This window comes from Coenobita brevimanus, chromosome 19 (genome assembly GCF_032717465.1).
Source record: "Coenobita brevimanus isolate Jiangsu-jjx chromosome 19, ASM3271746v2, whole genome shotgun sequence".
NCBI classification, from domain to species: domain Eukaryota; kingdom Metazoa; phylum Arthropoda; class Malacostraca; order Decapoda; family Coenobitidae; genus Coenobita; species Coenobita brevimanus.
Genome location: NC_136972.1, coordinates 18,931,872 through 18,953,961, shown reverse-complemented (window position 1 = coordinate 18,953,961; position 22,090 = coordinate 18,931,872). Strand labels below are relative to the sequence as shown.

General features: G+C 41.4%; 1 protein-coding gene across 1 annotated transcript in view; it reads left to right on the top strand.

The window, feature by feature from the left end:
- The window catches only part of LOC145391705 (nicotinamide phosphoribosyltransferase-like), a 230,643-nt gene that overhangs the window by 35,871 nt on the left and 172,682 nt on the right, over nt 1-22,090 (top strand). The window contains exon 3 of the mRNA XM_080266243.1: nt 20,660-20,822. Within this exon, the coding sequence (XP_080122369.1) occupies nt 20,660-20,822 (163 nt within the window). The remainder of the gene's footprint in view (nt 1-20,659; nt 20,823-22,090) is intronic.

Here is a 22,090-nt window from a genome sequence, read left to right as displayed (position 1 = left end):
CCATCTAGCAGCTGTGTAATTTGAGTATAAGTGTTATTGCATTTTGTTCTTGTACTGTATAGCATAAGTTGTTAATTTGTAGGCCTAGTGAGGTTTTTGTAATTCATATAAGATACTTTATGTCAGTCATCATTAATAATATTTTGTATCTGTAATAATATATCTGAGTATTATCTGGTATCTCATTTTAACAGGGCTGACTTAGATAAATTTACTCATGCTAATTTTGTGTTAATAGAGGCTATTGCAGTTAACCATATATTCAACCTGTTTTTGCCATTACATTATCCTTATGAGTCCTGAATGTTTTGTTGTTAGTTTGAGCATTAAACTTTAACTTGTAATTTTACCTAACTCTTTGTTTTGAACCTGGAACTTTACGGGACAGTAGTGATTTTTAGTATTCTCACTTAAAGTGTACATTATCTTTCTCTGTTCCGTAACATAAATTTGGCGACCTCTTATCAGGATATTCAGGATATTATCATAAGGATATTGCTTGATATTTTGGTGACTGTGATTTATTCATGATGTCTACTATTACTACACTTGATGAAGCCAAAGATTTTTTGTCAAATGTGCAAACAGTGTGTGATGTAGAAAACAGAACAAAGAATGAACTTAAGCTTGTTGCTCAACAATTGGGAATTGCTGTTCGCTCTCATCATTCTAAAGATCAAATTGTTGACATGATTAATGAAAGCTTGTTTAATGTAACTCCTCGAAATGAGCAAACGCAGATTGAATTAGCTAAGTTACAGCTAGCTCTGCAGGAGGCCTGTGCTAAGGAAGCTGAATTTCACGCAAATGCTCGTATTCAAGAGGCACAGGTACAGGCTCAGGCACAAATTGAAATTGCTAGGATTCAGGCAGACCATGAGTATCGCATGAAACAAGGTGGAACTGGATCATCTAGCTCTGATGATTTTGATGTGGCTAAAAATGTTAAACTTGTCCCTCCTTTTAATGAATCTGATTTAACAAAGTATTTTCAGTTGTTTGAGAGGGTAGCTACAGGTTTTAATTGGCCCAAACAGTATTGGCCAGTACTCCTTCAAACTGTTCTCACCGGTAAAGCTCAAGTAACTTATGCATCTTTGCCTCAGGATCAATCTGATAATTATGATGTAGTTAAGAGCTTGATTCTTAAGGCCTATGAGCTTGTTCCTGAAGCCTGTAGAGTAAAATTTAGGACAACTTACAAGCAAGATAAGCAATCCCATGTTGAGTATGCAAAAATCAAAGAAAATCTGTTAGAGCAGTGGTTAAATTCTAAGAATGTGGATTCTGATTTCGGTAAATTTAAGCAGATGATTTTGCTGGAGGACTTCAAAAGGTGTATTTATAAAGATGTAAGCCCATATCTTGATGAGAAAAGAATAGATAATTTGTCTGATGCTGCAGTTTTAGCTGATGAATATGTTCTCGCTCACAAGAGATTTTCTAGAGGAAAAGGGAAAGCTGAGAGTAAGTACGTTGCCTCTACTCAAAGTACAGGGAACAGGAAAGAGAATAAAGATGATGTTTCTCAGGAAGTAAATACGAGCTTCACCTCTAGATTTCAGAAAAGTAAATGTACTTATTGTAGTAAGCTTGGTCATACTACGGAGAAATGTTTCAGGAGACAGCGTGATGTGAACAAAAAGGAGTCTTTAAATATTCAGTCAATTGGTCTAGTGTCCACCCTTGAGAGTTCCCAGAATTCTTTAACTGAGTTAACTGAACCTGCTTTGAGGGGTAACTTAAATTCTCATAATGAAGCTCCTCTTTTGAGCAGTAACGTGGGTGACACTCTCAAGAGTTCATGTGCTAATTTCCTGTCTGATGGTTTTGTCAGTCCTCTGGACAGTAATGACAGGAAATCAGTTAAAATATATCGTGATACAGGTGCTTGCCATTCCCTTATGCTGACCAGTGTTCTAGGCTCTAATGTTAATTCCTCTGATGAAACTGTAATCTTACAAGGTGTTGGGAATAATTACTTCTCTGTCCCTCTGTGCAGAGTGAATTTAGAGTCTGGTTTTGTTAATGGTTCCGTTATGGTTGGGTTGGTTGAGACACTCCCAATGTCAGGTGTAACTTTCTTACTTGGAAATGATATTGGTGGAAGTCAAGTGTGTCCAGCTCCTCAGTTGTCTAGCCCCTTAACCGCGGGGCGTCACTTTCGTGACGCTTGGGAGCAAGGGATCATACCGCGGGGCGTCGCTTTTGTGATTCTGTGTTATTTTGAATTCACCCGGGCTTCCAAGTGGGGGCTTGTATCATCTATCAGTACTGCCGATGTCCAACACTAGTCAGCACTCCTAATCTCATCTGTACTCCCATCCATTGTTGACAATTTAGCCATTTCTCCCCGTTCTTGACTCCCCTCCCTACCCCCCCTCCATTACCCTATCCTCTCGCCTGCCCAGCCATGCTATGCTAAGTAAATCTTCCCTGGAATTTTTCACTGATTTCATCCATTGAAATAAGCCCTATGTCGTATTCTTATACCAAATAATATATACAAGAAAGAAATAAGGTAAGTGAGAGTGCCATACACCTGGAATTGGCTAATTATCACCTGACAACACCTCACGTGCACTCGTTCGCTAATTTTCGATGTTTTTTTCCCCTTGAAATATGCCGTATAATCTATTTTCGTAATAAATATACATGTAAGGAGGGAAGGGAGAAGCCTAAGTGATATTTACATTCACCTGGAACTACCTAATTTATAATGTATTGTCTAGATTTCATGCCAATCATTTCAGTGCTAGACAAAGCTTTTTCAAGAGCTAACACTGGTAGCTCTGAATATGTCCTAAGTAGGCCTCTAATCTATTTTCGTAATAAATATACATGTAAGGAGGGAAGGGAGAAGCCTAAGTGATATTTACATTCACCTGGAACTACCAAATTTATAATGTATTGTCTAGATTTCCTGCCAATCATATCAGTGCTAGACTTAGCTGTTTCAAGAGCTACGTTGGTAGTGCTGAATAACCCTCAAGTAGGCCTCAACCCCGGCAGGCCCTCCTAGCAGTTCTCTCTCAGATTCCGAAGAGGAGGTACGGCTCATCCTCTTGCTGACTTCAGGGCCTTTTTTCACCCCCCATGCAAGGGCCCTGTGACCTTTACCCCCTACTAAACCTCGTGTGGAAAGAGGTAAAGGGCTGACAATTGATAAAAGAGTGACTACGATCTTTCTATTGAGTAAAACAGTGCAAGTGGAATTGTAAATAATGTGTAAATAATGTGTAAACAGCAAGTGAAAGTAATGAATGTAAATATACGTGAACAATGGAAAATAGTTTTATAAGTTACTTCAAGTGACAGTGCATAACACAGTGTTATTAAATAGAAATGAAAATAACGTAAATAAAATAGAGAACGTAAATAGAAATGTAAATGAGTAGTATTATAAGAATACGAGTATATACCCTAGGAGTAATGAAAGTGAAAGTTTCACTATAGCATGTCTGAATACTATGAGTTATGAGAGTGAAGATGAAAGTGACATTCACTCTCAATGCCAGTATACAGGACGAGAAAGTGAATGCTACGTATTTTACTGAAAGAAATTGAATCCCTACAGTGGCAATAAACTAATACTACTGAAGGAAACTTATGGATAAAGACTGTAGATATATATAAGTGTTATGTAGTTATAGAAATATAAAGTGTGAGGAGTTTTATGAATAATAAATGACAGAGTACCAAGAGCGAACTAGCGGAAGTGCGGCGGTCAGACGCGCTCATAATTTTCATTGCTTTCACAGTGTTTTTTTTTTTTGGAGTATGGATCCCAAACTACTTGAAAATCATAGAGTAGTATTTATAGTGTTTATATCTGGCTGTGGTAATCATATTACGGGTTGTCAGGAACTGTAAAGTGGAGGCTTCGTTACCCAACTTCAGAGGTCTCCACAAGTCCTACGGTAACTGACGAAGGCTCAACAAACATTCCAGGAGAAAGCTGAAGGTATGTGCCATAAGCATATATAATTTTAATATTCTAGGACTAATAACTGATTTTTGGCAAATATTTTTTGAGAGTCTGTCAGAGCCCGAATAACCCCGCAGCACACGCAAAACATCGGTAAACATGCCCGCGGTGTAGGGGCTAGTGAGCCGGTGGCTGTGGCCCAGGGTTGTGATGTCCCTGATGTGTTCCCTGCATGTGCTGTCACTAGGGCTAAGTCTAAAGTTACTGGTGATTTAGAGGATAATGATGATGACGATGTTATCCTAGCTGACACTTTTCTTGCTAATTTGGACCACTCACCAGATGAGGCAGTACCGCGTAGTGTTGATAATTTGTCTCGTCAAGAGTTGATCGAGTTGCAGTTTGCTGACCCTGAGTTGAAAGGTCTAGCTAACTCTGCTTGTAGTGAGGAAGAGTCAGCTGGTGCTTCTACTTGTTATTATGTAAAGTCAAGAGTACTTATGAGGAAGTGGAGACCCCCAACAGCATCAGCCGACTGTGAATGGGAGGTTGTACATCATGTTGTCATCCCTCGTGTTTGTAGGCAGGATATCATTAGAGTGGCTCATGATTCCAGTTTGGCAGGACACCTTGGAGTGAGGAATACTGTGGCACGCATTTTGAAACACTTCTACTGGCCAGGTATCTTCAGGGATGTTTCCTGGTATTGTAAGTCTTGTCACACCTGTCAAGTTGTGGGGAAGTGTAATCAGACCAAAAAGGTTGCACCTCTAGTTCCCATTCCTCCTTTTGAGGCGCCATTCACCCGTGTTTGGTGGATATTGTGGGCCCTCTTCCTAAGACTTCTTCAGGATTTTCTTATGTGTTGACCCTGATTGATATGGCTACTCGTTATCCTGAAGCCATTCCACTTAGAAATATCTCAGCAAAGAACGTGGTTAAGGAAATGCTAGGGTTCTTCACAAACTTTGGTCTGCCCAAGGAGGTACAGTCCGACCGGGGAAGTAATTTCATGTCAAATGTTTTCAGTCAGTCTCGGAAAGAGTTGGGCATCACCCAGATCACGTCTTCAGCTTACCATCCCCAGACCCAAGGAGCTTTGGAGAGATATCATCAAACACTCAAATCGATGCTCAAGAAATACTGTTTGGAACATCAGAAAGACTGGGATAAAGGTCTTCCATTCGTTGTATTTGCCGCAAGAGAATCTCCAAATGAATCACTGGGCTTCTCACCTTTTGAACTACTGTTTGGCCATGAAGTAAGAGGACCCCTTAAGTTACTCAAGGAATGCTGGCTGTCGGAGGAAGATGACGTCAACCTGCTGGAGTATGTGATGAAGTTCAAAGAACGGCTGTCCACTGCTTTACAGCTGGCGAGAGAGAATTTAGGAGCTGCTCAGGAGAAGATGAAGACTTGGTATGATAAGAAGTCCAGGTTACGCCACTTTCAGCCAGGAGATCAGGTTTTGATTCTGCTACCGGTTCATGGGCAACCTCTTCAAGCCATGTTTAGTGGTCCTTATTTCGTGGAGAAGAAACTCAGTGATGTCAACTATGTCATCGCCACACCAGATCGTAGAAAGAACAAGCAACTATGTCACATCAACATGCTAAAGCTATATCACAGGTGGGACGAAAATAATCCAGTCTGCTCTGTAGCTGCTCCACCCGAGTCTGCAAGTGAAGCTCTCCCATGCAGTATGAGCCTGAGTGATAGTTTGGGGAAGAATCCTGATATCATGAATGGTCTCCAGACTAAGCTTTCTCATCTACCTCCCGAGGAAAGGCAGGAGTTTTCGGCATTACTGCAGGAGTACCCGCAAGTGTTCCGTGCCACTCCAGGAAGAACCACTGTGTTGATGCATGATGTCGATGTTGGAGATGCCAAGCCAATTAAACTGCCTCCTTACCGTGTGAAACCAGTGAAAGTTCCTCTCATCCAGAAGGAGCTTGGCTACCTGTTGGACCACAAGATGATTGAGCCCTGTCAGAGCGAGTGGAGTTCTCCTGTCACTCTAGTCCGTAAGCCAGGTGGGTCACAGCGGCTTTGCATCGACTACAGACGTGTTAATCAGATAACCAAAACAGACACTTACCCTCTCCCTCACGTGGAAGATTGCATAGACAAGATCGGAAAGGCTAGGTACATAAGTAAGTTTGATTTGTTAAAGGGATACTGGCAAGTACCTATGACTGAACGTGCTAGGGAGATCTCATGTTTTGTAACACTAGGAAAGACTTTTGCATGTTCTGTAATGCCATATGGTATGAGGAATGCACCAGCCACATTTCAGAAGCTCATGAATGTTGTAACAGAGGGTTTGGCAGGATGTGTTGTTTATATTGATGATGTATTAATCTTCAGTGACAACTGGAAAGATCACCTATGCCATGTCAGTAAATTTCTTGAGCGTTTGGTTCAGGCTAATCTTGTTGCTATTTTATCAAAGTGTGAGTTTGGTCAAGCTAAAGTTCAGTACCTTGGGTATGTAATTGGTGATGGACATGTTGCACCACCAGGAGCTAAGGTTCAGGTTATAAGTGATCTTCCCAGACCTAAAAGTAGGAAAGAGCTACAAAGATTTTTGGGAATGGTAGATTATTACAGGAGATTTGTTCTTAACTTTTCAATTCTTGTATCACCACTTACAGACCTACTGAAAAAGGGAGTTAAATTTGTCTGGACCGATAACTGTGAATCCTCTTTCAACAAACTTAAAGCTATCCTATTAAGTGAGCCAGTGCTCGCTACTCCAAATTTTGCTAAGCCTTTTAAGATGGCTGTTGACGCAAGTGATACAGGAGCTGGGGCTGTTTTGCTGCAAGAGGATGATCAGGGTATTGAACATCCTGTATCTTATTACAGTAAGAAGTTCACTCCACCTCAAAAGAACTACTCAACTATTGAGAAAGAGCTTTTGGCCTTGATTTTGGGTTTACAGTATTTTTCATTTTATTTGTGTTCTGGTTTTGACCCCATAGTCATTTATACCGATCATAACCCACTGAAATTCCTTAGTAAGTTTAAAGATAAAAATCAGAGATTGACATGATGGAGTCTACTTCTTCAAGAGTATTCATTAGACATACAACATGTCAAGGGGAAGGAAAATGTTATTGCAGATTGCTTATCTAGACTTTAGACAGATTGTTTTAGAGTAATAAGAAATTTCCTTTGTAAATTTCTTTTTCTTTGTGGGGAGGTGTTACATAGCCTATGATTTCATCATCCTTTGTGTAATTTTAACGCACAGTATGTTGCATGTTTGATCACGAGCGTGTTCTGCCTCAGTCCCCCCCTTCTTTCGTTATAGTAGAGTAAGTCGTTCTTTCTGTTGTTCAGAGCAGGATTTTCAGCTCTTTGTCCCCATGGCTTCATTTGCGCGTCCTTCTTACAAGTTGTATCAAGCTCTGCCGGCCCCTATATAATGAGCTCAGTCTCTGCATCATTGCCACTTAGATCTACTCCTCATTTTGTTCACATCTCTGTCCTCCCCTGTACAGTTATTATTGTGAGTGCTCGGGAAGTCTCCAACCATCTAGCAGCTGTGTAATTTGAGTATAAGTGTTATTGCATTTTGTTCTTGTACTGTATAGCATAAGTTGTTAATTTGTAGGCCTAGTGAGGTTTTTTTAATTCATGTAAGATTCTTTATGTCAGTCATCATTAATAATATTTTGTATCTGTAATAATATATCTGAGTATTATCTGGTATCTCATTTTAACAGGGCTGACTTAGATAAATTTACTCATGCTAATTTTGTGTTAATAGAGGCTATTGCAGTTAACCATATATTTAACCTGTTTTTGCCATTACATTATCCTTATGAGTCCTGAATGTTTTGTTGTTAGTTTGAGCATTAAACTTTAACTTGTAATTTTACCTAACTCTTTGTTTTGAACCTGGAACTTTACGGGACAGTAGTGATTTTTAGTATTCTCACTTAAAGTGTACATTATCTTTCTCTGTTCCGTAACAATATATATATATATATATATATATATATATATATATATATATATATATATATATATATATAATATATATATATATATATATATATATATATATATATATATTAGAAAATAGTGTATATACATATATGCATGCATACACACACACATGCCTGACAGAACACGGAAGGGCCCCGTGTGTGGACTGCCTAATGGGCTCCTCTGTGCATCTTGCCAAACAATGGCAAACTCCACTAACTCAATCTGGCGTGGGAGATGGATGTATCAGTTTGTGTGTGTGTGTGTGTGTGTGTGTGTGTGTGTGTGTGTGTGTGTGTGGTTAGGCAGTTATTTCATGCTGAGGGCAGAAAGGAAGGAGAGAGGCAGTGTGTCGGTGAACTGCCGTGGTAGGCAGATGTCCTCTCCATAAACAGTTGAGCTGGAGAGTGCTGGATGTCCTCTTTCTCTATGGAGTGATGGGCTAAGAGGAAAATTGTTAGGGTGTCCACCAACTGTGCCAGATGTGCTCAGGCTCCGAGCATCTCCTTCAGTTGCTTGAGGGTGACAGGCGGTAGTGCAATGTCGAGTCGTGTCTAGGACCTGCATCATATTTTGCCAGGTGCATTTTTAAAATTATATGCCATGGTCCATAATGGCTGTAAGGGGGACACCAAACCTGGCAACCCAACCGCCGTGAAGTGGTAAGCCATGCATTCTGCCGGGCTGTCCCGCATGGGGAATGGCTTCCACCTACCTGGTTCGTTGATCGGTTCAGGAGAGAATGTATCTACAGCTCCAGTAGGATGGTAGTGGCCCGACTATATCAACATGGACTGTGTGGAAGCATTGGGTGGACATGGGGATTGCATCAGTGGGAGACTTGATGTGCCAGTGGATTATTTTTGTTTGACAACCGACGCATTCACAGGCCCAATGCTTGATCTGCTTCCTCATACCCAGCCACATGACCTGTATGTTGATGAGACATTGGGTGGTACAAATCCTGGGGTGAGCCAAGGTGTGAATGTGATGGAAGAACTGCTGGTGGAAATGTGGTGGAATGGGTGTGATTTGCCACAGGATAAGTCATACCAGAGAGTCTGTGGGGAGCTGGGGATAAGGGACCGCTGGAGCTGAAGGGCACTGGTGTCGTATTGTGAGGATGCCAGCTCCTCATCTCTCTTGTGCCTGTGCAAGGGTGGTGTAGTTGACAGGGGCAGTGAATGGCAGTGTGGATGGTGGCTTGTGGCACCACACTGATTGCTGTCTCCTTGGTCAAACTGCCCCGGGCTTCTGCCACCATATCAAACTGATAACAAACTTTTTTGTATCCTCTAACTTTCTCTATACTCATTTCAAAGCCAAAGGTGGCTGTTGCGTGTACGTATGCAACAACATATCTTGCTCTCATGTTCCTGAACTTGAATCTTATAAATTCTCTGCTCTCTGGCTTCGGCTGTCCTGTCATTCTATGACAAAACACATCTGTGCTGTTTACCTATCCCCGAATTCTACTGACTATGAAAAATTCTTTCACTATCTTACTTCTATTATGGAACAAATCCTATCAGTTTTTCCTTTCTCTGAAATCTCCATTCTGGGAGATTTGAATGTTCACCACCATCTTTGGCTCTCTTCTCCTTTGACTGATCCACCTGCTGAACAGGCCTAAATCTTATCCATCCCTAACCCCCTAACCCCAGGTGACGACTATAGTTGATCAAGCGAAACATGCTCTATACCCTGGGTGATGACTATAATCGATCTGGCAAATTTTGAAAAATCGCGGGTGTTTTCCTCCCCTTTGCTACCTCCACCCTCACAGTCAGTAAGATATCTTAGAAAATAGTGTATACACACACACACACACACACACACACACACACACACATATATATATATATATATATATATATATGTATATATATATATATATATATATATATATATATATATATATATATATATATATATATATATATATATATATATATATATTTTGCCAGACACCATAATCCCGTATGGGTTGGCCATTTGACTTTGAGTTATTTGTTTTACGGGGAGTGGCACTAACCCTCCACCAACCCAATTGCTGACACGTAGGGAGCACGTATGGTTTGGTTATATGGTTATATATATATATATATATATATATATATATATATATATATATATATATATATATATATATATGAAATAATGATATGAAAAATCGCGGGTGTTTTGCGAGTGTATACGTGTCAGTATGGTGGTGACACGTGACTTCTTCCCCTCTGCCACCCTCCACCATCAGTCTGCCTGTCGCAGTCAGTAAGATATCTTAGAAAATTGTGTGTGTGTGTGTGTGTTTGTGTGTGTGTGTAATCATCATCATCATTATCAGCCATTACAAGTCCAGTGCTGAACAAAGACTTCCCCCAACCTCTTTCACGAATTCCTTGCCTGAGCCAATCTTTGCCACGTTTTCCCTGCAAATCTCTCTGTCTCATCTCTCCATCTCCTGTCTGGCCTTTTTCTGCTATGCTTACAATCTCTTGGTGTCCAGTCAGTCAGCCTCTTGCTTCATCAGTTATCCCTTATTCTTGCTTTGGTCTGACCACCTCCATTTCTGTTCTTTTACAACTTTTATAATATATTTGACTTTAGTCTGCTTTCTCACCCAAGTTAATCTTTTCCTGTCTCTTAAAGATGTTCGCAACACTGACCTTTCCATTGCTCTCTGAGAACGGATTAATTTATTTTCCATCGATTTTGCAAGTTTCCAGGTCTCACAACCATACGTCATAGCTGGAATTATACATTAATTATATACTTTTCGTTTCATACAAACTGGCAAACTACTTTTCATAATGTCTCTATGTTCAAGAAAGCTTTCCGTCCAGTTGTAATGAGTCTTCTTATTGTGCTACCATTATCTTCATTTATTTTTAGTATTTCCTCTAAGTAGTTCTACTTCTTAACTTCTTCAAGAATTTCTTCGCTGGTTCTAATGACGCTCTTTGGTGTTTGTGGATTAAACTTACTTTAGTTTTACTTCGGACCTGTTTCAGACTTTTTTCCTTTTTGATGGTTTCTTTGATCTGAACCATGTTTCTCTTTCTTTTTTCTTCTCTTTGTCCTTTGTTGATAAGCTTATTTAATTCTGTTCGTTCTACTTTATCTTTCTTTGTTTTTACTTTCATTTCTTTTCGTTTTTTCATAAGCTCGAGTGTCTTTTCTGAATATTTCTTGTCTTTGGTTGTATTAGGTTTTCCTACTACCTCCGCTGATTCTCTTAGCACTTTTGTTAGTCTGTCATTCAGCTCATCAGTATCACATTCAGCATTACTTAGAGCCTGAAATCTGTTCGTTGTTTCCAACTGAAAGGCTGCTTTGTTTTGGTTTACTTTCTTTGGTCATATATATTTTTTTCTTTAATCATCTTCTTTCTCTTACTCATGAAATTGAATCTGGCTGTGTAACCCACCATTCTATATTTACTTTGTTGATAACCGTGACATTTGTGATCATGTTATTCTTATCTGCTATAATGAAGTCGATTTCATTCTTTATTTCTCCATTTGTGCTTCTCCAGGTCCACTTTCTCCCTGTTCTTTTGTGGAAGAATGTGTTCATTATTCTCATGTTAAACATTTCACCAAAATTTACCAGCATTTCTCCTCTTTCATTCCTTTCTCCCACTCCAAATTTTCCCATACATGCTTCTCCATTTTTTGACTTCCCAACTTTTGCATTGAAGTCTCCCATGAGTATAGTATCTATCTATCTGTCTATCTATGTCTATCTGTCTATCTATCTATCTCTATCTATCTATCTGTCTATCTTTATCTATCTATCTATCTATATTTATATATATATATATATATATATATATATATATATATATATATATATGTATATAGAAAGGAAGATATTTTAGTTTGTTTGTCTGAATTTACTGTAAACAAGGAATAAGCAAGAAGTTATGAGAAGCGGTACGTCCAGGCAGGTGGCGAAGTGCCAAAAAAAGTGGTTTTGGTCACTTGTTTTCCCCTCCTCCCCCCATTGTTTATTGCCTACCTGTCTGTTGGTAATATCATCGCATAGCCAAAGGTTTGTACTTTCATCTCCTGTATAGTTTTTGACTCTAGATTAATTTTTTTTTTTTTTTTGGCAAATAATTGAAAACGGGGCAAAAATCGCTGATTATCCCAGGCTGGGAAGGTAAGCGGCCGAGCCCCTCGCCCGGGCTTAAAGGGCTAATGACCTATAGCAGCTTGTACATCACCTTACCCATATCCCTGACTGCCTTGGTGAGAGTTGCAGCATACTTGACCTCTTCCTTATAACTAAGACTGCTTACACTGTTGATCTATTCTTTCTGTAAGGCTCCTTCGATCACAACCTTATCACCTTCACCTGTTGTATTGCTCTGGTAAAGCCTATGGACCCTCCCAAAAAGCTGTGGCTGTGGCACTTTGGAGTTGCTGATTGGGAGGCCCCCTGCAGTACTTCTTTGATTTTCCCTGGAATGATTATTGCTTACATGGCCAAGAGCCATCTGGGTGTGCATTGCACATTACAGAGGTTATTCTCTTGAGCATGTAAGCATACATTCCTTTCTCATATCCTGTGATTAATTTAAAAAAAAAAAAAAAAGGGTTTATTTACACTTGTTCTAATGCTGTCCACATAAAGAGAAGGCATACAAAAGCTACCAGAGGCAACTCAACCACTCAATCTCATCTTTTATGTTTCTGCCCGGAATCATGCTAAGTCTGTTAAAATTAATTGCATTTGCACTAAATGCTTTCAACTCTCCAATTCAAACACTTCTCTCTCCTTCTGGTACGTTGCCAAAAACTTTTCTAACAACTTTACATCATCATCTTTCCCTCTTCTTTGCCACTCTGATGGCTTTGTAGCTGTTTCGTCTACTAATAATGCAGAACTTACCGCTCAGACTTTCTCCTCCAATTCCACCTTAGACGATTCTGGTGGTGTTCCTCCATGACTTCTCTCCTCTGACTTCCTCATGTCTGACATTAAAATTTCTTCAATTGATGTATTTTCTACAATCACTGGCCTCAGTACTAACAAGGTATATGGCCCTGATGGTGTCCCTCCAATTGTCCTCAAGAACTGTGCTTCTTTGCTGACGCCCTTCCTAGGTAAACTCTTTCGCCTTTGTGTGTCAACCTGTACCTTTCCTTCCTGCTGGAAGTTTGCCCTCATACAGCTTGTCCCAAAGACGGATGACCATTCCCATCCCTCTAACTCTTGCCCAATTGCTTTAACATCCTGTTTTTCAAAAGTTTTCGAGTCTATTCTTAAAAAAAATCTTAATGTGTGTGGATGATAGAATAAGGTGTGTAATAGATGCAAGAGCATACAGAGGTTGGGGTAGTGGACTTTCTGACCACCACTTGGTGGAGTTCAAATGAAATGGAGGAGGAGGAGAGGGGAAAGAACAGGAGGAAGCAGTCCATAGAAGGAGGGCAAAAAGGTTGCAAGTGGAAGTAAAAAAAGGCTGAATATAAGAGAGAAATGGAGGAGCGATTGGGTAAATATCATCTGGGGCAGATGGGGGACGTGGAAGGTGTGTGCAAGATATTCACAGAAGAAAGCTGTGAAGCTTGTGAGGTGGTGTGTGGGGTGAAAAGAAGACGAAATGGAGTGCAAGGCACAGCATAGTGAAATGAAGAGGTGAGACAGGCTGTGGCGCAAAAAAAGAAAGTATTTAGTGAGTGGATAAGAAACAGGAGCATGGAGGAAGCTGAGAGACAGAAGTAAGAGTTATATGTAGGGAGGAACAGAGAGGTGAAACGATTAGTAAGGGACGGTAAGAAGAGAGTGGATGAGGAATTCGGAAGGAATTTGAGTTTAAAGTGGAGGAAATGTAAGAAAATGTTCTGGAAAGTGGTAAAGAGAGAAAGGGCGATAAAGAAGTAAGTTGGGGAATGAAAGATAAAAATGGTAGATTGCTAGTGTAGATGGGAGAACAAGTGAGCAAATGAAGAGAACACTTTAAGGAATTGTTGAATGCAGAGAATGAAAGTAATGAGAGTATAAATGGCTGGGGAATGGCTGGGAGGAGGAGGGAGGTGAGAAGAGAGGAAGGAATCAGTAGGATGTAAGTAGTTGAAGCAATGAAGAAGTCAGAATAGGGAAAGACCCAGAAATTGATGGAGTGTGTGGTGAAATGCTGAAGCACTGGGGAGAGACAGAAGTAGAATGGATATGGAAGATGTGTAGATTGGCCTGGGAGGAACGTAAGGTCCTGGAGGATTGGAAGTCAGGTATAATTGTTCCCCTGTACAAAGGAAAGGGGGAAAAAGAAGCGTGTGGTAATCATAGGGGTACAGTATTTGTCTTAGTGTAATAGGAAAGGTACATGGTAGGATACTTATTGACAGAGTTAAGGAAATAACAGAGGAATAGGTTGGAGAAGAACAGGGAGGTTTTAGGAAAGGAAAAGGTTGTGTAGATCAGATATTCATTCTTAGGTCTTTGATGGAAAAGTTTCTAGAGAAGGGACAGAAGTATGCGGCCTTCATGGATTTGGAGAAAGCATATGACAGGGTGGAAAGACAAGAAATGTGGAAAGTATTAAGGATATATGGAGTAAATGGGAAGTTGATGAATGCCGTGAAGAGTATGGATGAGCGTACTAAGGCTGCTGTGCGTGTGGATAGTGAACTGAACGAATTTTTCTAGCTGAATGTTGGATTGAAACAGGGATGTGACATGTCCCCATGATTGTTCAATCTGTATATGGATGGAGTTATAAAAGAGATATAAGGTTGTACAGTGGGTGTTGGAGCGACCCTGATAAGAGAGGGCAGCGTTTGGAAACTCTCTGTACTGTTGTTTGCAGATGATACTGTACTGTATGGTTAAGAGAAGACGAAGGGGAACTGCAAGGCTTGGTGAATAAGTTAGGGAGTGTGTGTAAGAAATGGAATCTTAAGGTGAATGTAGGGAAGAATAAAGTTATTGTCTTTGAGAGAAGTGGAGTCACCGAATGTGCAGTGAGGCTGGATGAGGAGTAAATAGAAAATGTGAGTGCATTTATGTACTTGGGTGGTGTGATGAGTAAGGATGGAAGTTTAGAGGGTGAAGTGCTTGAAAGGGTACAACAGGGATGAAAAGTTGCTGGTTCTTGGAAAGGAGTGATAAGGAACAGGGAAGTGAGCATGCATGTAAAAAAGCCACTGCATGACACTATTGTGATACCAACTGTAACGTATGGAAGTGAAGCTCGGACCTTGTTGGAAGGACACAAGTCAAGAGTGAGAGCAGTAGAAATGAATTCTTTGAGAGAAGCATGTGGAGTTACATGGAGAGACAGACTGACAAAAGAGGAAGTGAAGGAGCGCTGTGGTGTGGACGTGGATGTAATAGAAAGCGTTAGGAGAAATGCACAGAGGTGATTTGGCCATGTGGAGAGGATGGAGAACGAGAAACTAACGAGGAGAGTTTGTGCAAGTGAGGTGGAGGGGGGAGGTGAGGGAGGGAGAGGCCGAGGATGAGATGGAGGGTTGGAGTGGAGAGGTATATGAGAGAGAGGAGGGGGGGGGGGTGAGCTGGGAGCAAGGCAGTGAAGTGGCATTGGACAGGGCGACATGAAGGAGATTTGTTTGCAACCACCCCTTACGGGATTGAGGCGTTTGGCAAGATAGATCTTTCCTATCAGTATCTACTTTCTGATCGTCAGTTTGGGTTCTGGCAGGGACACTCCACTGGAAATCTTCTCACCTACCTTTCATTCTCCTGGTCATCTTCCTTTCGAGACTTTGGCAAAAGCTTTGCCAAGGCACATGATATCTCAAAAGCCTTTCGATCGAGTCTAGCATAAATCATTTATTTTCAAACAGCACTCTTACGGCTTCTATCCTTGCATCTGCTTCCTTTCTAGTCATTCTATAGCTGCTGTTGTAGATGGCCACCGTTCTCCAAGAGCTATCAGCAGTGGTGTTTCTCAGGGTTCTGTCCTATCACCAACTCTCTTCCTTTTATTTATCAATGTCCTTCTAAGCTGTACATCTAACCCTATCCACCCATATGCTGATGAATCCACCCTTTGCCTTTGTATTCACTTCTTGCAGTGTCCATCTCAGCAGTAACTACGAAAACAAGGGATGGGGCTATGGCAAACCTAATGTATGACTTGGCACATACCTCTGATTGGGGTAAAAGTAATCTTCTTGTTTTCAGTGCATGAAAAACTCATTTATTACATCGATCAACCCAACAGTCTTCCGCAGGAGTATCCTCTAATTTTCAACAAATTCCTAGTCAATCCTGCATCATCTTTAAACATGCTTGGGGTGTAATTCTCTCGGAATTTATCTTGGAAGGGTTTATATTACCTCTATTGAAAAATCTGCTTCCAAAAGATCAGGTGTGCTAAGCCGACTCCATGCCTTCTTTATCCCTACACTGCTGTTGACTTTATGCACAGGTTTTATTCACCCCTGTGTTACCTCTCACGTGTGAGGAGGCTCCTCACATATAGATCATCTCAACAAGCTGGAGTCAAAGGCTTTTCGTCTCATTATCTCTCGTCTTCTTACTGACACACTTCATCCTCTGTCTCTTTTTGCATCTATATCTCTTTTCTGTTGCTACTTCAGCTGTCAATGCTCCTCTGAACTGTCTGCTTGCATCACTCCTCCACTACGGCAGGTGCATAGCATCCGTCTAGCAACAAACTCTTATTCCTTTTCTGTCTAGCTCTCAAATACAAGAGTTAACCATTACTCCCAGTCCTTCATGTATGCAACAGGTCAACTCTGGAACTTTCTCTCTCTGTCTGTATTTCCTACTGCCTATGAACTCCAGTCTTTCAAACGCAGTGTGTCAAGGCATCTCAAAATGAAATTATCTTGAATTTGGCTCTCTGTAATCCTGTTTTTGCTTTTCCTTGGAGGAAGCAATATGTGGGCTTCTTGCCTTTGGTTCCCTCTTCCCCTCATAAAAAAAAAAAATGCCTTGGGAAAGGACATATCACACAGCATTGTCCTGCCCCTGAATATGATGGGTATCTGAGGTGTATTCTGAAGTGGAAGCTAGTTGCCAATGCACCCATGGGGAGAAGTTGTTACTGCTTTGAGCCATGGCGAATATCATGAGTTTGTGGTCTGTTAATATATGGAACTCTCTGGCTTCGAGAAAGAGGCAGAGGTAATGGATAGCTTCATAGATGGCCAAGAGTTCCCTGTCGAAGGCACTGTACTTTCTTTGCACGGGCTCTAGGCATTGATTAAAGAAGGTCTGAGGGCGCCATGAATTTCTTGTTGCAGGACTGCTTCTAGCCGAGGAAGAGGTGTCCGTTATGAGGACTGTGGAGGCATTAGGGGCTGGATAGGCAAGGAGTGTGAACTACACCAGTCAATCTTTAACAGTAGTGAACACTTCTTGAGCTTCCTTTATCCATGCGAGAGGATTGTTAGCTGGTTTCTTTAGCCCCTTCAGGTGATCATAAGAGGGGTCACTAGTGTGGCAACGTGGTGGATGAAGTAGTGGTAATAATTAATCATGCCCAGGAACTCGTGCATCTTACAGGCCGACTGGGGTTGAGTGAAATCCTTAACTGTCAGCACCTTCTATGGTAGAGGGGCGATGCCAGTGGCTGACACATGATGCCCAAGGAGGTTCAAGGATAGCACTTCCAATATGCACTTGGAGGGATGGATTTTAAGGCCAAAATCTTGTAGTCTGGAGAAGAGATGCATGCTCGTGTTCAGTTGTTGAGGCAACGAGAATGTCGTCAATATACACTTCAACGAAGTCAAGGCCTCGCACTACCTGGTCCATGTAATGTTGGAATGTCTGCACAGTACTTCAGAAGCTGAAATTCATCAGAAGGTACTCAATAAGGCTGAATTGTGTTGTGACTGCCGCCTTTTGCACATCACTGGGGGCCACAGGTATGTGATGAAATGCCCACAAAAGATCAGTGTTGGAGAATATAATATGGCCATGAAGTCTGGCATGAAAATTTAACACATTGGGTATGGGGTAATGGTCAGTCCACTGAATGCCCTGTAGTCCCTACCTGCTCGCCATTCCCCTTCCGTTGTCTTTGGCATCATGAGAAGCAGTGATGACCAGCAGCTGCGGGAGTGGAAGATGACGCCCACTTGGAGACAGTTGACTGAACTCCTTCTTTGCCACCTGCAGGAGCTCAGGTGGGAGACAGTGAAGCTGGCATAGCACAGTGGACCGGAGGTAATTATTCTGTGCACCACCCCATGTTTGTGTGTGGTTGTTTGTGGACCAGGGGTGGTGAGCTGGGAATACTCCAGGAGCAGGGCATCGTAGGATGATGGTGGGCCCAGATGTGTTGTGTATGGTGTGTCCTCAGTGCATGGAGTTGCTTAGATAGGGAGGTTCGTTGGCATGTAGATGAGCCAGCAGCATTTAGTATCAACCAGGATGTCATACATGCATAAAAAATCGATACCCAATATGGGGTGGTGCACATTAGCCATGATGGAGGGCTAAATGATGCTTTCCCTCACTCCGAAATTGAGGTATATTGTTTCGTTGCAATAGGTGGCAATCAGACATCAGTTGGCGGCCAGGAGGCCATACAAGGGATGTTCATGAACCGTGATATCTGAGGTGGACGGGACAACACTGACAGTTGCCCCTATGTAAACAAGAAAGTGTGTGGCTGTTGCTTGATCTATCACCAACATCACAAACATCACAAGATGGCAGTCACCCTCCCCCACTCTAGTTGTTTTCCGGCCTCCCACATGGAGATATGCAGCGTTGCGCTTGTGCACCAACCCAGCAGTGGTAATAGTATTATGGGGATTGTTTACAATGGAGTCTATGGACTGGGGGTATTTGGTGCTGGAATGCACTAGGGAAATGAGACGTATTAGTGACACACGGAAGTCACCGTTCAGTTTCCTGGAGGCAGGCAAGCACTTTCACTAACACATCACAGTTTACCTGGATAGACAAACTTTTTAACTTCCTCAGGTTGTCCGATTGAATTAGCTAGTGTTTGCTGCATGTGATATGGTTTTTGCACTGTGTTGGTAATGCTAGTAACTTAAGTGATGGGTGGGTTAGTGTTTACTTTGGGCGGATTTTGTACTGCACCGTCATCATTGCTTATGGTGGCAAGAGATAAGTATGGTGCAATGGTGGGGGACTCATATGAGGTTGGCTGTAAGTTTTTGTATTAGTGGCATACTCAAACTGGTCGTAGGGGTGATCCGCCATTTGGCCGAATTCATCCAGGCTGATGGATTCCCGAACCATTGCAAGGTGCATCTTAATTTCACTTGGCATGTAGTAGTTCAGCCACAGGTGGAGAAGTTGGCCTGAGAGGTTAACGCTTGACGTTGTGTTGAGGGCTTGCATGTGAGTGAGTAACACAGAAGGACTTTTGCCATCTGCCCTGATGTTATCAAGTTCTTTAAGGTACAGGCTATAAAAAATTTATTTGCACGCTTACGGCACAATACATTATTACACACCACACGAGGCATTCTGCATCAACTCCTGAATGACTGTGCGTGGTTGGAATCCCTGGCCCTGTGTTGCTAGTGTGTGTTAATTCGTCTGCTATTGATGAAATCTAGTGGGAAAGGGAGAGAGGTACAGGGGTACCAACCACACCACGTATTCTCGCCGTCTGTAACAGTAATCATTGCGAAGGGTATCAGAGCAAGGACTGCCGAAAAATTTTTGAGAGGGTGTACGTCAGGCGTGTTTTACCTAGTGCATCCTGAAGGACAGGTTTTATTGCCTCATATTTTTCTTCTTCTGGTGGTGCCTTTGTGATGCAGAGGACGAGTGTGGCCGCCTCCGATGGGATAGCTCACAGTATTGCATGGCATCACCTTAGGTCGGTGAGTTTAGGATCGTTAAGGCAGGCATCCAGAAGAGGCAGCCACGTTGACATGTCTGAGAAGAATGTCTGTTACAGGAGTGTGTTGTTGATTGCGTGTGATAGTTCTAGGATTCACTAATGTAATGGACCGAGATTCGTGCTACCACAAAGGACATTATCAAACACTCTGTTGTACAGCCCAGGTTACATAATATTGATGCGCTGTAACACACTGTATGGTACATGGGTATGTTGTGAGAGAGAGAGAGAGAGAGAGAGAGAGGGGGGGGGAATACCATGTGGTGTGACGTAGTGAGTGACTGAGAGTGAGCCTGCTCAGCCTGTGTTTTTATTATGGCTAATCTCTTCCGGGACTTAGCAGTCACTTGACAACCGGTGGTGGACTTAACCACCTGAAGGAGTTTAACTCACTTGTCCGCTGGTTAACCAAAGTGAATCTGGCATAGATAGGACTGGGAAGTGCCACATACCTCAGCGGGTTTAGCAGGTGATCACGTGATATACTGTAGTGTACTGTATCATGCGGTATGCTACATACTTCTGATTTATTTTTTATGTATATGCTGTATGTATGTATTGTATCCTTGCTCAGCTTTACTTCTTTTGTACGGCAGCAATGTCCTCTGTCGTAAGGCTTCCTTGATCTTTTTAATGTACTCAGTCATTCGATCAGTTATCCTAAGTATACAATTTTTGCACTGAAGGGGTTACATATTGCCATAGTTAACCCCTCCATTATGGTCTGATTGTTTTTATCTGACGGAACTGGGCCACTCCCACAACAAGAATACCAAGACATAGTTGCATGAAATTCGATGAGCCTTAGTAATGAGTTGGATTTGAGTCTCCTTGGTTACTAGTCACCTTAAAGCCAATCTAATTAGCCTTGTTTTATCTCGGCCCTTGATTTACTTCAGGTTCCCCTACACGTGTTTCTTCGGGCTTCAGTACGTGTTGAAGAGATGGCTGGTTGGGCCCGTGGTGACTCAGGAGGCCATTGATGAAGCCAAAAGGATTTACTCTGCTGTGTATAGGAAGGACGGCGTTTTTAACGAGGCTGGATGGCAGCAAATAGTGGAGGTGAGTTACTTACCTCTTCACTCTCTAGGCCTAACTCTTTTTAGTGTCATCCTCTATATGCTTATCACACACACCTACTCTCAAGCAAACGTATACCCTCTTTCACTTAAGTGCAAATATTTTACATTCTCTCTCTCTCTCTCTCTCTCTCTCTCTCCGTTTACAGCATATATATATATATATATATATATATATATATATATATATATATATATATATATATATATATATATATATATATATATATATATATATATATATATATACACATAGAGATGCTTCTTTGTTGAGATACAGTAATCCTTCCCGGACACACCTGTTATACTTTTAACTTTCATGCCTTGCAATATTTTCCCCAATAAAACAAAAAAATAACTTGTGACGTGATAGGGCTTTCCTATCAGTCTATTGCTAGGCGTCTTAAACCCATAGTGGAGGGCCACAAACAAATCGCCTCTATGTCACGCTTTCCTGTGCCATTTGGCCGCTTTCTCTCCAACTCCGACCTACATTCCAGTAGGTATATATATATATATATATATATATATATATATATATATATATATATATATATATATATATATATATATATATATATATATTTAAGTTTTGGGTGCCAGGCACTGGTTTTTGGAGAACTTTGGCGTATTGTTTACAAGCTGTTAATCAGTGTTGACGTATTCTGTTTCAGGACGTGGGCTCAGTGCCATCCGCAGTTATTGGACCATGTGGAGTTGACTGTTCTGTATTACCTATATAAATCATAACATATAACTCCGCTTCCTCTTATTTACAGCTATACTCATTTTGCTCTAACTTGACCAGATTTTCGTCCAGTTGCAGGTTATTTCATGTAGCTCAGTGGCAGAAAAAAGACTATTACTATTACGGCTGTACATCCTTTCCATACTAATTCTTCATGTCTAACATCATATTTTCGTACTAATATATTGTCATAATTCAGCATTCATGGTGGAAAGACGGCAGTTTTGGGCCAAGTTTGAGTAAAAAGAGTATAGTAGTTGATGTGGCAGTAATCTATCGTTAGGGCTGCCAACGTATGCCAGGACAGAATCGCATTTCATGGTTTTTTTCGGTCCGTGCTTTACAGTATTTGCCGTAACGCCTATTGTGCAGCGTCTGGCAGCACATTATCACCCCCTTGTCTCCAACTTTGTAAAGCAAGAGCCAACCGATACACCCTGTCCGTCATGTTTGCAACATATCAACTCAGAAACTATCGTCCTCTGTGTACTGTATATTTCCCT